Source organism: Electrophorus electricus, chromosome 11 (genome assembly GCF_013358815.1).
Source record: "Electrophorus electricus isolate fEleEle1 chromosome 11, fEleEle1.pri, whole genome shotgun sequence".
NCBI classification, from domain to species: domain Eukaryota; kingdom Metazoa; phylum Chordata; class Actinopteri; order Gymnotiformes; family Gymnotidae; genus Electrophorus; species Electrophorus electricus.
Window position 1 is genome coordinate 18,314,156 of NC_049545.1, and position 15,862 is coordinate 18,330,017.

At 47.9% G+C, this 15,862-nt stretch overlaps 1 protein-coding gene and 1 long non-coding RNA gene across 4 annotated transcripts; one reads left to right on the forward strand and one right to left on the reverse strand.

Annotated features, from left to right (window-relative positions):
* Positions 1-399: 399 nt before the first annotated feature.
* Positions 400-6,259, reverse strand: utp25 (UTP25 small subunit processor component). The gene is made up of 13 exons (XM_027008233.2): positions 6,106-6,259; positions 5,918-5,957; positions 5,539-5,716; positions 5,233-5,451; positions 4,893-4,981; positions 4,564-4,759; positions 4,285-4,490; positions 3,738-3,954; positions 2,854-3,056; positions 2,297-2,479; positions 2,065-2,174; positions 1,490-1,735; positions 400-1,092 (listed from the first exon to the last, which is right to left on the reverse strand). The coding sequence occupies exons 1-13, from the start codon at positions 6,204-6,206 to the stop codon at positions 834-836; spliced, it is 2,247 nt and encodes a 748-aa protein (XP_026864034.2). The 5' UTR covers positions 6,207-6,259; the 3' UTR covers positions 400-833.
* Positions 6,260-7,349: 1,090 nt separating this feature from the next.
* Positions 7,350-13,469, forward strand: LOC113576280. Of its 3 annotated transcripts, XR_003410497.2 has the most exons (6): positions 7,350-7,396; positions 8,524-8,908; positions 9,377-9,505; positions 9,744-9,801; positions 11,236-11,512; positions 11,666-13,469. It is a non-coding gene; the product is annotated as an uncharacterized LOC113576280 (long non-coding RNA). The 3 variants fall into 3 exon arrangements; XR_004776676.1 differs by lacking the exon at positions 11,666-13,469 and having other exon boundaries at positions 11,236-11,649; XR_003410496.2 differs by lacking the exons at positions 7,350-7,396; positions 11,666-13,469 and adding an exon at positions 7,860-8,235 and having other exon boundaries at positions 8,687-8,908; positions 11,236-11,649.
* The last annotated feature ends 2,393 nt before the right edge of the window (positions 13,470-15,862 follow it).

The following is a 15,862-nucleotide window of genomic DNA, read 5'->3' on the forward strand; positions in this document are numbered from 1 at the left end:
TCCAGTTTAATCAGGATTGAGGCAATGAGTCAAATTTCACTGCCTCAGAACACAGAGGCGGTACCACCATTGTATACTGCTGTGCGGTAGTGCGGGTTGCTGTATCCTATAGAAGAGGAGGCAGCAGTAGACCATAAGAAACCATGGCCATATAACCACAAGTATTTGTTGTTCATTAGTGGGGGGCATCACAGCATAATCAATAGCTCAAGTGCAGATCATGCAGGTTAAGCGCTCTTTAACCCCCCTGCCACCAAATCTAATTAGTACAGTCCACGTGGGTATGGGTCATTACCTGAATTCTTTAGTGTATTGCCTTTAGTTCCCAAACATCTTGAAAGAAGCAAAACAACATTTAGCACTGTGAGACAGAAGAAAACAGACAAGAGACTCGAGTGGTTCTGTTCTAGATATTTTTCATTCGAAAACCAGATTTTAAAAAAGCACTTGTTTTTACGTTGCTTCATCAGGTTCAAAGCACTAATAATGCGGTACAACACTGGCTGACATTCCTCTGACTGCACAGCAATACACCTGTTTTCTTTCTGGACTCATTACCACAACGTGGATATCTGCATATCCGCATGGTTCTAGCTGTGCTTAGGCCGCCCTTTCCGCTGTCCTCCTTTTGCAGCTGGGATTCAATCCCACGATGCACTCACAACGCACTTTTTTTAAGGAACACAGCAGCAAAACGAGTGTTGGCTATATTCGGTCACCCTCATCCTCCAAGCTTCAACGGGCTGAACCAACATGTCCAGACGGCAGGAGGCGCGAAACGCTGCTGTGTGGCTGCCGCTCCTCCTCGAGACCGCGCCTCCCCCTCCGCCCTTTCACGCGGACTTTTCCTCTCCGGTGACGAACAGGTGAACGGCCTTCTCGGAGCGGAGCATGTGGGCGGCGCGCTCGGCGCCCGCCACGCACGCCAGCCTGTGCGCGTCGTAGCGGGAGTACAGCGCGGTGCAGGTGAGGGAGGTGGCCGCCACGCCCTCTCGGGTGCCCGTCTGTAGCATGTTGCACACCTCGCTGTAGAAGTGGGCGTAGGTGGGCAGGGCGTAGAAGATGAGGTTGTGGACGCCTTTTATTGTGTACCTGGTATGGATATGACAAAAGGGAGGTAAGAGAGGTGGTAGAGGAGATCTGGGCTTTGCGAGAAACGGACGCGACAGCACACCAGTTGAGGTGCAGGCTAATGGAAGTATTAAGGAAAACAACTTGACATTAATTATAAAATGTGCGCACGCGCGCACGCTCTCACACGTACGCCTACATTAACACATCCAGTCGCATTCGCTCAGACAAACGCACACACCAAGATGCACACTAAGACACTCATATGAACACACACACACAAACCCACCTTCTCTCTCTCTCTCTCTCGCTCCCCCCCCCACACACACACACCAAAATGAAACATGCTCACTCATGCTAAAAGATTATTACTCACCACGGCACTCACACCCACGCTAAGGCGCACACAAACACACACCTCTTGTAGAAGTGGAACCTCTCAGAGAAGATCAGGAGCTGCTTGTCTCCTTTCTGGAAGAAATGGCGAGCTCGCGAGACCTCCGAGCGCGGCGAGTACTCGCTGATGCAGGCGAAGCTCACATCCTCCTTCCGCAGGTGGTTGCGCAAGCGCACGAAATCGAAGTAGGATGGCACGTAGACCAGTGTGTGGGACATGACCGAGTCCCTGAACTGGGGAAGGACCTTGTTCACGAAGAACTGGAACCTGAGCCGTGGGCGGAAACGTAGGTTCAGAGGGGTCACGCGATGCCCTCCCGACTTGTTCAGCGGACACAAAGCCAGACGAGGTCAAATTGCCGCTAATGGCACAGAAAGGCCCTCGTGTTCCGTTGTTTGTGTACATGTTTGTATACATGTGTTTAGTGATTCCTGAAACAGCACTACTGCTGAGATTACTACAGAACACCGTGAGCCTTTAAATCAAAAGGTCAGAGCAACTTGTCATCTATTGCCAGAAGAGGGATCAAAACATTCTCTACTGAATACAGTGCTGTTGTAAAGAGCTCCCCCTAGTGTATGCTGGAGGCCTCGCACCTGGCGTCCTGGTCCTTGAAACTGTCGGCCTGAAACATGTGGAACACGTGTGGCAGCTGCACGGTTACCTGGCAGATGGATCCTACTTTGGGAAGGTTCTTAGTAGTGACCTGATGAAAGGACAGGAAGATGGTCAGAGCATGTGTTCACTGTAAGACTCCTTTCCTTTGTGAAACACTGCACAGCATACTCCGTCCCCTGCTCTGAGACTCTGTCCCCTCTCAGATCCTACCTGCCCCCTGTAGTTGTGGCAGTGGTTGGAGAGGATGTTGTTAATCTGTGGTTCCTGGACCGCGCTGAACATCAGTGTCTGTCTGTAGTGGTGCGCCCAGTTGTTCAGGTTCCACAGGCGCACGCGCGAGAAGTCCACGCCGTGCGAGTCCAGCGGCTGCAGGTTCATATGCTTCAGCACGTGCTGCAAGGCACACGCACACATACACCAAAGGCTCATGGGTAATGGGAGTTCATTGTTAGATTTGGACTTCACACTTTCAATTTGGTTTATGTGATCACAAACTGTAAAAGCTGTTGGCAGCGAAGCTGACATCAAAAGCTAATCAAAGATGAAATTCCTTCCTAACAGAACAATCTGGTCGGTTCCCAGCGCACATTTACACTACCAAGCCTTTTAATACGGCAGTAAATGCTTTAAAATAGCAGGTTTCTGGTCTTGAACTACATATGACCCATTACCTGGTATCTGGGAGGGGAGGCACCACCCCCTCACTGACAGACTCCACCCCAAACCCCTCCTAGAGCCCACCCATGGCAACGAGCCCCACCCCTCACCAGCACATGCTCCCAGTTCTGCATGAGGAACACGTCTGCCTGGTCGACGACAAGCAGCTCAATGGAGGACAGGAAGTCGAAGTCGCGCCGGGGCTCGCCCTCCGCGCCCAGCAGGGTGCGCAAGCCCAGTGGCGATGCGATGATGACGTCGGACGAGTAGAAGGGCGAGTAGAGGCGCAGGCTGCGCTTCAGGATGGACATGCCTGTTGAAAAACAACAACAAGTTTGTTGAGGATAAAGGCAGCAGGGTCATGATCTGGCTGGATGGAAATACCCACACAGTGCTAATCTGGTATGTGATTGGTCATGAGGCTTAGAGAACAAGATGTTCTTTATTAGAGGGCTCACTGGCAAACTGCTATTTTTCTGGCATCAGTGCTGCAGAGACCACTATTGCGACAGTAAACAAAAAATACTGTGCAGCCGTAGTCATGACGGAAGGCATCGGTAACGAGTTACCAAAACATGACTAACCTTTACTCTAGATCAAGGTTCCTCACCAAGTGAAGGTTAGGGATCCTCACCGCACCAGCACAAAAGATCCCACTGAGAATTATCACCAGAGTCAGCTATGGAAAAGCCTTGACCACAACTAAATCGGGTATACTGAATCAGGAGAAACACTCAGGTCTGCAGTGTTGTCAATCTCCTGCTCCAAAAGTGAAGAAGATCTCTGGTTTAAATCAGTGGTTTTCGACCCAGTCCTAGAGAGTGTCTCTAGGCCAGGCCAGGTTTTTTTATGCTGTTCTGAAACAGACAACCAAGGAGCCATTTAGCTCTTCCCCAGAGCTCTGGAGCTGGAACAGAGCAAAATATGTGGGCTGGCTGATGCTCCTGGACCAGATGGAGATCTTCTGGTCTAACTCAGATAGGCCATCACTCACCTATCCTGAAGTGGTCGTCCACGTTGCCCGAGAACACGGCGAGGTAGTCGTCTGGCCGGCGCAGGTTGGGCGGTCTGTCAGTGGGCTCCTCGCCATACTCATCCCGGAACCTCTTCTTGTGGCTCACGTCAATCTTCTTCCCCTCAGGCTCCAGCAGCGCAATGAAGGTCTGCACAACCCGCAGTGCGCTGTCTCGGAACGGCACCAGGATCAGGACCTATGGCGGAGACAAAGAAGCAACCAGCTGGTTTTTCAGTACTCATCATGTACACATATGTTTTCAGCATTTGGCACTTATTTATCACAACTCCCTGGGGATCGAACCTGTGACCTCTGTTTCACCAGCACCTTGCTCCACCTGACTTTAAGCAGAACAAACTAGAACCATCATTCTTGGCGAACATGTCTGACGAAGGTGAGAAACATGAAAACGCCCTCGGACATTTGTTCCGTCTCTCGGATTATCACGCTGAAAGGGGATCGCCAGAAGTCCGGACACACTCCAACAGACAAGGGTAAAAGGGAGGGAATAAGACGCGCCCGTCACCTTGGGCCGGGTAAGACCCTGGTCCCTGATCTCCTCCTCCTCCTCCTCCTCCGCCCGTTTCGCCTCCTTCAGCCGGACATTGTGGGCGAGGACCCTGGAGTTGGCCTTCAGTATGTGGTTGAGGGCGTGGAGGCAGTACACCCGACGGACCTCTGGCCCCTCCGTCAGGGGAGAGCATTCTGGGAAATACACGTCCCTGTAGGACCCTGCGAGAAACGACACACTGTGAAGCGTCGTATGGTTGTGTTCAAATACCGCTGAGGAATGTGTCGCACATACCCATGAGTCTGAGCAGCTCCCTCTGCAGGTCTGTGAGGTCCGGCCCGTCTACGCCGGGCTGGGAGGAGCGGTTCAGAGACCGCCAGTTTGGCTCCAGTGCCTTGTGGAAGGGAGGGAGGGGCATAGGGGGAGCCTGGCCCATTGAGGGAAACCGCTCCAGGGTGCTCACGCACTGAAGTGTGCCCAGCCTGGGCCACTAGGGGGTGCAACACTGAGGTTAGAGACTTGCACAACACAGACATGATTAGCAACACCTGTTTTGGCAGACTGTTGCAAAACTTAACCAACTATGCAATAGTGACACGCTTGCAGGTGGTTTACAGTCATACCTTCACTTGAGTCTTGATTTTAGAGCCCTCTGAGATCATCTTGACCTCTGCTTCACTTAGCTCCGTTTCCTGGTGCTTCACAAATGTATCTGTGCATGTGTGAGAGAAGGTCATGACATACTCCAAAAATATGTAATAAACTACATCAAATGGATATTGTGATCAAAGTATCAGATATGCAACAACCACCATCCACCATTAACATAGGATAAAATAAGTGTCATTTCTTTACCCTATCATGGTCAGTTGTATTCTCACAGGCCCTGCCCCATCTAATGCTCTTCAACCAATCACAGGCTGGTTCTGTTTCATAGTAGGCCTTACAAGACAATTCTCATACCTTCCTCAAAGCACTGCTCCGCCTTCTCCAGCCCCTCCTGCTCCCCCTCTGGAAGGTTTGTCTCCAGGCAGAACTCTGCTTCCTGCACCTGGTCTGTGAAGTCCTCGTCAACTCCCTTCCTTCTTCCTTCCAAGGGTTCTTCATCTGCAGAATTAGCAGGGGCTCCATTCACTTTTCCGTCTTCATCCTCATCTTCGCTTTGTGCTGCAACATCTACCTCTGAAGCAGGAAAGAGAAAAGATAAGACCAAGCCTTAGCAACTTCTTAACTGTGCACCTGGATAAGGTCTAAATTTAGGGAGCTAACCTTCGTTCGAGCTGACCAGATCTTCTTCTTCCACGTCGTCATCGTCACCATCGCTCTCCTCATCTTCGCTGTCCTGCTCGGCGTGGTTCAAAGTTGATAGCAGCCGTTCATACGCAGACGGCTTTTCATCCTCATCGTCTTCGTCGCTGTCGGCCCCGGAGTACACCGGACTGTCGGGCTGTGAACGCGCACGGAACCATTGTATCTTACGCGAATAATTTAAGTGAAACAACGTCATATAACCCCTGCAGTTCAGAGGCATGGCATTGCCGTTACTTAAACTAAGGTGCAGACATGAGTTACCAGCGAATTCACTTATATAATTAGAATAGCTAGCTAGCTAGATATTCTAGGAATATTAACAGAATTGGGTACTTACCAAGCGCATAACTTGCGTTTTCTCAGGCCTCTCAGTGACACTAATACATGGTAAAAAAGACAAGGATTGAAGGTTAGTGAAACATGTTTATCCAGGTGATAACGTAACTTTATTTAGCTAGCATTGGCGAGCTGTATGCTGCTAAGTAGCAGCATCTGGGGTAATTGTACTTGTATCGCAGTGCTTACTTATCATGAAATGGATGTTGCTCTCCAAACTCTTTTAAATGTTTCTTTTGTTTTTTCGTTAAACTGCTCAAATCCTGTTTTTTCTGCTTCCTTTTCCCCATTTTGACACACACGTGTGTAGCAGGATAGCTACTTTTCTTCTGTTTGTTTACTGGCGAACGGCACGCTTTAGTGCGCTCTTTCGCCACCTGTCGGATTGGCGTAACATTGCAGCGAGATCGCTAAGAATTGAGAGTCTGTGGTGTACTAGGTTTACGTAAATGCCTAGTTCTGTTTTGTTTTTTTTTAACATTAGACGTTAGACCTCCGTTTAAGGGCAGAATAGAGCAGTGACAGAAAGTAACCTAAACGGAATGAAAACATAATTTCGATGTAGGCTATACCAATAATTACTTCGCCCAATCATGACATTGTGTCTGTAGTCTAATAAATAATAGTTTTGATTTCACTACAATTTGTGAGGTACTTCTACACGAACACACCTTGGTAGCTTTCAATTGTAATATAACAAAAGGAACCAATGTTAAATATTTTAAGTTCTTTAGTCACATTCATGTATTTTGTAAAAGGCTGGATTTAGATTTATACATCTCAGGCTTAGGCTACCTGGAATTAGTCAAACATTTACACAGATGTGTATCTGCAGCTTGGCAAGCATGCAGGAATAAGTGTGTGTGTGTGTGTGTGTGTGTAAGAACGACTGCGCGAGTCTTTCGCCGGTAGAATACTGTACTTTTCTCCATGCCAGTCCATAATGGCTGATCTGATGGGGGGGTTGTAACCCAAATGCTACTTGGCACCGTACTTAGGAAAGTATGTAATTGATTTGATCATCAGAAACGATTCTTTTGTTCTAAACAAAATGTGGGGTCTCCGAATACAAGGGCATTGTTGTTGTTTATTTGTTTGTTTATCTGCCTCACAGAACACTGCACAATCTCCCTCTAGCTTCTGATACCATATGGTCCGTGAATATGAGGACGAGGGGATTTTAAAATGTACGTCTAGCTGGCGATTAGGACGGCTAGTAATAGCACGTGGGCAAGCAGCCCGGCCACTTCGCTCCGTAAAGGAGAGTTCAAGAAAACGGCGTGCCAACTCGCAAAGGTATGGAAAGCCAGAGTGGTCCAAAACGCCGCTTTCCCCCGCTGTTTTACAAATAAAACGCGTTTCGTTTGAGGCGAAGTTTGCTCACTTTGGCTTTCCATACAAAGGGGGGACACGCGTCCTCGAAACCCTCGGCGTGGACATCCGCAACGCGTCGGACTGGGTCGAGTGTGTGTGTGTTCAGGTACCGGGTGGGATGTGGGATAATACATACTCGGTAAATTAAATTCCTAAAAAAATCGCTTGAAGGCGTGGTGTCTAGACACGGGTTCTACTCGGAGATTAAATAAAAACCGAGCGATCTAAAACCATTACGGCTGATAATGTAATCCGCGCTGACCCTGCAGCAGCTGGGCGGCACATGTTTTGATCTGGATCCTTCTTGAAGTTCGTTCCAACTCCGAGAAATAAACGATGAAACAGCGGCGCTTTGAGAGAAAAGCACGCAGGCACTAATTAAATTGGCCACATCAAAATGAGAGTAGCTGTAAGATTTAATTGGTGCTGGAGAATGCTTGGCGAAGCCCATCGAAAGCACGAGAGCAGTCTCGAGGCAGATGGGGCGGCATGAGTGCGCGCGCGCGTCTCTCTCTCTCTCTCTCTCTCTCTCTCTCTCTCTCTCTCTCTCTGTGTGTGTTGTACAGTGGCAGAAGGCCAGGATGGTATATTGCATATGTTTCTTTTGTAAGGGAATGTCGTTTGAAAGCACGTTTAAAAGCCGTAAAGTCCACATAAAAAGTATTATGGTTGAACAGCAATACATTGTAGGTGACCTGTTGCAGTAGAATCTCTAAAGCATGACTTCCATTAAAACCATGTTTCTGGACTATGAATGTATTAGAATTAAACACTAGAGGGCAGCAGTGCTTCAAGAAACACCAATGAAAAGAAGAAGAGGAAAAGTATTAAGACGGTGGGATGGGGGTTTCTATGACAGCAGGGGTTACAGAAAGCTGTAATTAGCTAAAAACACTAAGACTAAAAATTAAACATAAAATGAGTTTAAAAACACCTCGATTAAGTGTAAGTATCAGCGGTAGGCAGGTGTATGCTGTATGCTATGGACTGAGCCAGCTGGAAAAGCAGCAGGCGAAGTCTGCTGTCTAACAATGTGCCCCACTCTGTGCCCGTGGAATTTTCTCTCTGTGTGTGTGAGTGCGCGCCTGTGCATGCATGCATGCTCTTGCTTGGTGCTGTTGCGTCACATGCGTCAAAATCTAATGTGGGTGTCGTGTGTGTGTGTGTGTGTGTGTGTGTGTGTGTGTGTGTGTGTGTGTGTGTGTGTGTGTGTTGTTGGTTTCATGGAATGAGGCTTCTAGCTTTCTGATCACTCTCTTCTCCCTCCTGGCGTCCTGGCGGTAGAATGAACATCCTCCCCGAGTCACTGGCTGTCTTCAAACGAAGGCTGAACACTCACCTTGTCGCTGACTCACTAAGCACTTAAAAAAACATTTAGTCTTCTGTTCCATTCCAGCCAGGCGTTGAGCCTGACGGTGTTCTCGGCACAGTGGTATCCATTGTCGCATGAGGATATGTATTTGATTGAGACTACAAAGCACTTCTGTAAGTCACTCTGGAGGAGGGCAAAAGGAAACAAATGCTGTAATTGTACAGCACGTCGAAACATAAAATTCCAACTAAACATCCGAGTGATGTGAGAAAAGGATCACAGGATTAAAAACAGTAAACAAAGAAGGTAAGCATTCTTACTACAGAGTATGTCAGTGTTGATGCGTGAATGTGTAACAGACGCAACGTGCACAGGTTGATGGGTTGCTGTGTGACTGTGACCAGCATATGGGAACGTTTCTGGTGCATCAGCAGCTTTGAGATGGACAAAACAGCCCAGAGTAGTGAGCATGTCTTAAAAAGGCTATTGGCTTTGACCTAGAACACATCAGAACTAGTGCGGCAAGATTCAGCAGCACAGTCTCGTCTAAACAGGGAGGCGGGCTGTGGTTCCGTGGGGGCAAATGCCAAGCACTGAGAGAGAGGGAGGGAGAGAGAGAGAGAGAGAGAGAGAGAGAGAGCACAAACGAACGATCATAACCTCAAAAGGGAGTGAGTTTCATATGATGGTCTGCACTTTCTCCTTCTGAACCACATGTAAGTTTGTGCTGTGTCCCTTGTGGTACGTGCTTTTAATGAGAATTTGACTCCATAGGAATGCTACTCCATGCACTCATGAAGTGCAGGGATCGACTGGAGATTAGATGACAGGATTCCAGCAGAGAGAAGAAATGAAGGCTCTGGTGTTGACTTTGTGCTTCACGTTGTGCGCGCTCCCGTCCGGGTACGTACGACTGTTTAATAAGAGGCCCCATTTGTTTAGATAGAGAGCATAACCGCAGGTGAAGTAGCATGTGTCAGAGGGAATGCCGGTCTGTGGCCCAGTGCCTGCGGCAACTCCAGAACATTCCGGAGTCACTGATGACAACTTTATGATTTCACTGCTACTGAGCCTAATTGAGCTCCCTGTTTCTACATGTGATGTGGCTTTTGCTCTGTCGACACAAATCTCCCGATCCCAGGGTCTGCATCCATGCATGGGGATAAAATTCCACGCGTGACCCTGGAGGAGTCCTGGAGGTGAGTGGCAACGAAGTTTTTGCCTAGTGTGTGTTTACCTACACTATTCTCATTTCTCAAGGTTCAACACTGACTTCCAGAAAAAAAGGTGTCAGTTTCTGATTTGAAATGAATTGTCACAGAGGATTAATAATGAAAAGCAGTGCTCCCCTAGCACTGCTGTACACTAAGCCAGAGAGGGAATCTTTGTTTTAGCCTACTGTTACCTAGTGTCGCAATAACGGACAGACACTGCGGCCCAGACAGCTGACAAGCTTGCTTTTACCAGCACAGACATGTCTGCTTCACTCCACACACACACAGAGACAGTTGGGGGCCAAGTTCATGTGCAAACCGCAGCTGGTTACACCTTGACTTAAACATGAACATGAACCTGACCCTTGACACAAAGCCCTAACTGTCCCCTTAACCATATAACCCTGTCTCTAAACTTGACCTTGACCTCTCTAACCGGAACAATTCTTTGTTGTTCACCTCTGCGATTGGGAACATTGGGAATGTTCCTGTTTGGACACTTTCAAAGCATTAATGCCTAGTAAATAAGCACGTTCACACACACTTTTGGCACAAAACCAGACAGCCTGCTGTGATGAATAGGATACTGTCTGGTATTTGAAAGACTGTGTGTGTGTGTGTGTGTGTGTGTGTGTGTGTGTGTGTGCTTTTGTCGGGCTCATGGAATGAGACTTGTAGCTTCCTGATCATTCACTTCATGTCAAAGCTTATTTTTAATAACCTGAGCACATCACACACACACACACACACACACACACACACACACACACACAGGCAGAGTGAGAACCTTGGTAGTCCCTCAGGCTACGGGTACAAATAAGGAGAAACAGGGCCATGCTGGTTCAGCCTGCAACACTGAACTATGCACACACACACACACACACACACACACACACACACACACACACACACACACACACAGTTAGTACAGAGAAACCTCTGATATTCTCTAATATTCAGGGGATGCAGATGAAAAGATCCCGTTTTGCACCAATAACGATACGTCCTAATTTCTCTTTACACAGAAAATTGGAGAACAATGTAGTAAATGAGCAAATAAAGTTCAGCTCTTTTCTATCAGTGTTCCTATCCCTGTCCTTTCCTGTCCAGTCCTGTCCTGGCTGATGTTGGCTGTCATTCCCTTTCCTCCAAAATCAAAGTTCAATTTTTAGCGTGTAGTTAGGAGAGTGCTATATGAAGCAGCCGGATTGAACAGTGGGAGCACTCCCAAGACTTGGGACACAAACACGCAAACAAACGTACACACAACTTGGAAGTCCACCAGGCTACTGATACCTATACAGAGAAGCAGGGCCGTGCTGGTCCAGCCTGCACTACTGAACTGTGCTTGCATGCACCTCCACGCAGTTTTTATAAGCAGTAAGTCAACATGAGATCCTTCATTTCTTATCGCTGCAGGAACGCTGTTATTCAGCCTCCACCCGCCCGTGCCACCTCTCCCAGTATCCCCATTTCCCGAAGACCTTCACTCATCTCTCCCCACCCATTTGCGGCTTTCTGCTGCCGCCACCCTCCTCATCCTCCTCCTCCTCCTCCTCCTCCTCCTCCTCCTATCACACTTGGTGTGGTCATGGGTGGAGGAGAAGGGGAGCCAGAGAGAGGTGAAGCAATAACAGGCCCCGTGGTGTCTCCGTGGGAGCCCCCTGTTTGTCTTTCACTCTCCCGGTCATCTGCGGTATTGTACTTCCCTTCAAACGTGGGAAACCGAACTTTCACTAGGCTCTCAGTTAAAAAAATCAATTAACCCCAAGACCATTGTAACAACATGTCATAATATGTAATCTAATAAATGCATTGTTTGCATTAATTATGATTCAAATTCATGCAGGGGCTGTGGATTGAGTGAAGAACTTCGGTTCCCGGTGTGCTGTACTTTTAAGCGGTAAAGTAACTGGCGGCACTAGAGTCCTGACGACACCTCTGTGATGCGCTGATGACATCTGCGTCATGGAATCCTGACACCTCTGTCATGCGGTGGCGAGCCAAACGAGGCTGGACAGCGTGGCATCTGTCATATGCCGGAGACATTAAACCCAGCCTGGGACGGCCCAAGCACGGGATGGTACGGTTCGAACAAGGCTGAGTGGCGGGTAAACCGAATGGAGAAAGCCTCCATCTTCCTGTTCAGTGCATTCATATGTTTCCAATAGCACGTAGATGATTGGAGGTCGACGTATACTCAGTGGCTCGCATTCCCGCATATTTATCGGATATCACGCACCGGTAACCCAGTATCTACGATGCCATGATCGCCACGGAGATCTCAACCGTCCGAATGGTCACGGTAGGTTACCTAGCATCCCGGAGGCACGTTCCGAAAGCGGAACTGATTTGAGGGAAAGGCTGACCGTCAGGTGTTTCCTCCTGGCCTGGGGTGGGGGGCCTGTGTCAGTCAGTGACGCTGATCCAGTGACAGTCACTCTGCAGGCACAATCAGTGGCACTGACAGAATATGATCCCCCCCCCCCCCCTCGAGGAAAGAGAGAGAGGGGAAGGATAGTGTTCTCCTATCAATGAGACCCGTGCTCTCGTCCGCCATGGGCTAAATTGATTCCTGACCTTTAACCCCTGACCTGACCTAGAGCCAGGAACAGATATTTCAGCAGGCATGTGCTGAGATGTACACTATGTAGCAGCACGTCTGGGAGCATGAGTGACCCATAATACACCCCAGCATCGTTGCCCATATAGGAATGCTGCATGCATCACCAACTGGAAGCATCCGTGTGCACTGGTAAGCAGCTCTTATCCAACACGGCATGCGGACATGCCTCCTTGTCAAACGTATGGCCGTGTAAAATTGGAGCTGTGCGCTACTGCGGTTGCCATGGCATGCAAAAGCCAGTTGTTGCAATGGCGTTTTGTTTTGCAAAAATGAAAACAAGCCAACCGCAGGCTCACAGAAACTGTTTACGAGAGTCACGTATAGGTGCTGCACTTAGGCCAAGAGGCCAGTAGGGGGTTGTCCAGAGTGCCTGACCTGGGGTGAAGCAGACCAAACCAAGTCAACCCCTGTACCTCCGCAACAAAGAACTGGTCCGAGATCAGCAAAATATAACAAAATAAGTGTAACTAGGAGTGTGGTTACATGGTGACGGGTCAGATGAGTGATTGAATCCTCCCAATAGAACCTTGTTCCTTATTCGCGCATGCTTTATGTATGCGTGAACGTGCTTGTATGATTGTACTAAAATATGATTAGAATGCTTCTATGAACTATTGGTGACGCCCAGCATAAATTAACTGCATTATATTGTGTCCTGAATACAATTCAGAGTTCAGGTCATTTTATCTAGGAGGTAGAAATCAGTTTGAATTACCGACTGACCATGGCGTGCATTACTGGCTTACACACACAAACAGAGTAATGGATAGTCATAGCAAAACGAAAAATGGATCAGTATCATTGAAGAGTATGCAATGTCAATAATACTTGCCGCTCCAGCAATATTGACATTCTCACATTTATACTTATCGCCGTAGTGTGCGTATTCGCGCGCTCGTGTTTTGCAAGGGTGTGTTCGCGCTCCCCGCCACCGAGCCACAGCAATAACAATAATAAAACCCTTAACAAAGGCTCCAGTGTGACAGGCTGAAACCTGCTCCGTGGCCTTCTCCCAACCGCTGCGCGCCGCCCGTCAATCAGCGCCGCGCTCGGAGTGCGCGGCGCCGCCGGTCTTTCCCCAGGTCGCTTTTTGCGCGTCCTCGCTCCCTTCTCTCCCCTGTCTTTTTCTCTTCTTTCTGTCTCGTTCTTTCTCTCACTCGTGCACAATAAACACGTGCCGACCCAGGACGTAAGGATAACGCTTTAAAGATGTAACCGTGACCGGAAAGACCGGAAAGTGCCTCGGCCGAGTACTGAAAATCCCGCACTTTCATCCCACTGAATGTCGCAGCCCTCCTTTTGACCACTAGATGCCCTCATAACCATTCTATTAGCTTCTGGCCAGGAGGCAAATGTCACCCCGCAATGTGAGCAGATACCTACATTATTATGGCTTAATGTCTTGTTAGAGCCAATAACACTCTCTCTCTCTCTCTCTCTCTCTCTCTCTCTCTCTCTCTCTCTCTCTCTCGCTCTCTCTCTCCCCCCCCCCCTCTCTCTCTCTCTCTCACAAGGTATTTTTGCCAATGTAAAATGACTGTATTTTATGTACTTTATGATGTCATTTTCAGTACTCAGGTTTTTCAGTTCTGGTCTTGGTCTCTGTAAGGAGTAAGAGGGCAAAAATGTTTTCCTTAATTCAAAAATCACATCCAGATCTTACTGTGGATTACACCAAAATAAACAAGCCTGACATGGCGAGGTTAACATGACGCACACCCAGCTTCTGAAGGCCGTGATTACAGTTTATTAGACAGAGCCTTGTCCAAATCTCCCATTATCTTATCAGCCAAGCCACTTTAGACCGATGAGGTGATTGTCACTTGTTAACAGGAGTAAGGTGACCCATTTATGTAATGCAACTGATCGAACTGTGACAGAGTTCCCAAGTTCACCATAGGATTACTTAAAGTTCTCTGATGGTTGTGTTTGTATGTGTGTTTGTGTGTGCAAATGTACGAGTGTGACTTCCTCCATGATGTCACAGAAGGAAGGGTAAGACACCAAGAGGTCTTGTGTGCATGTGCGTGTGTGTGCATGCATGTGTGTGTGACGGATCAGTCTGGTCTCTAAGGTTTTCTCCTCATTCTGGAAAAAAATATGATATACTCTCACTGCACAGTCGGTCATTTGAATACTTTAGCTGTTAGAAAATCACCTCTGGGTCTCAAAGCAAAACAAACAAGGTTTGAAATGTAGGAAGACATCCACATATCCAAATATGTACATATTTTGGGGGATTAAAGCAAAGAAAAACAGTCAAATTCAAAGGCACTGCTTCAGCTGCAAGGACCTGGCTTCCAATCAGGAAACAGGCTGATCATGGAAACAGAAAAGCTACAAACCGCTCATTTTGGCGAGACAAGCAAACAGTGAAATGTGACCATAGTAGCACCACAGCAGGTGCTCAGGTTGGACCGGGGGGGAGATTCCCTGTACTTTCCCCGTGCTTCAGTGTTCCATTTTTACTCAGACGTTTGTGTGCTAGGAAAAGCATGTGAAGTACCGCTGAACTTGGCTAACTGGGCATGCATAAATGCAAGCTGTCATACTGTAATGTGTCCCGTGAACTGAAAGAATAAAAAGGAAAGAAGGGTTGAAACAATTTAAAATAAATGTTTCTTTACTGAATCAAAAAGAGAGCTAAGAATTGAGTCAAATGAAAGCAATTACTTTGGATGTAGTTTTTTAGGCTGACACAACTTAGTGGAGTGTACTTAAAAGCTTTAGATGTAATAAACGGAGGAGTAGGTTTAAGTAAATGTTTCTTTTTTTATAATGGGCCATGCCAGACAGTCCAGGAAATGCTTCTATTGATCAAGTTGTGGTCCCATACCATGTGAAAGTTAAGTGTGCCCTTGTTGATTTCTGAATGCCCATGTTTGTGTGGGTCTGCGGGTGTATACTGAGTGTACATATGTGCGTGTGTGTGTCTTTGTTAATGTTTGTGCAAATGCTTGTGAGTGTGTGCATTTATGTGTGTGTGTGCATACATATGTGCACTGTAGGCGCATGTGTGTGCGCGTGCGCGCGTGTGTACGTGTGTGTGTGTCCCAGGAGCAGGGCCATCATGTCCTCCGCTGTGCAACACGTGTAAGATGAGTGATGACCCACCCCGCCGCCTTATCGAAACTCCTCGGTCGGGCGAGAATTCGACTCTTGAGCTGCTACCCGTCATTGTCTCTTGAGACTCACCGAGACCTCTCCGCGCTGCCAAGTTGCGTCCACTGCGAGAGTAACTACACGCCAGCTACACGTGTACAAACAGAATGAGTTTACATTACGATTTGAAACAGTGATCGGACCTGCTGACTTATCTGTAAAATGCGGCGTTCCAGACACGAGTTGGCTTATTCGTATCTCTTTGTCCACTGGAAGGTAATTGGGAAAGAATTTGGATGTTTTTTTTAGACCCCCAAA

What these genes read in the sequence shown, in the direction of transcription:
- utp25 (XM_027008233.2), bottom strand. Translation starts at nt 6,206, where the DNA reads ATGGGGAAAAGGAAGCAGAAAAAACAGGATTTGAGCAGTTTAACGAAA. An exon ending in AGGGTCTTACCCGGCCCAAG is followed by an intron (nt 3,955 to 4,284) that starts GTGACGGGCGCG and finishes TCTCCGCCATAG; the next exon opens with GTCCTGATCCTGGTGCCGTT. An exon ending in AGGTTCCACTTCTACAAGAG is followed by an intron (nt 1,093 to 1,489) that starts GTGTGTGTTTGT and finishes TATCCATACCAG; the next exon opens with GTACACAATAAAAGGCGTCC.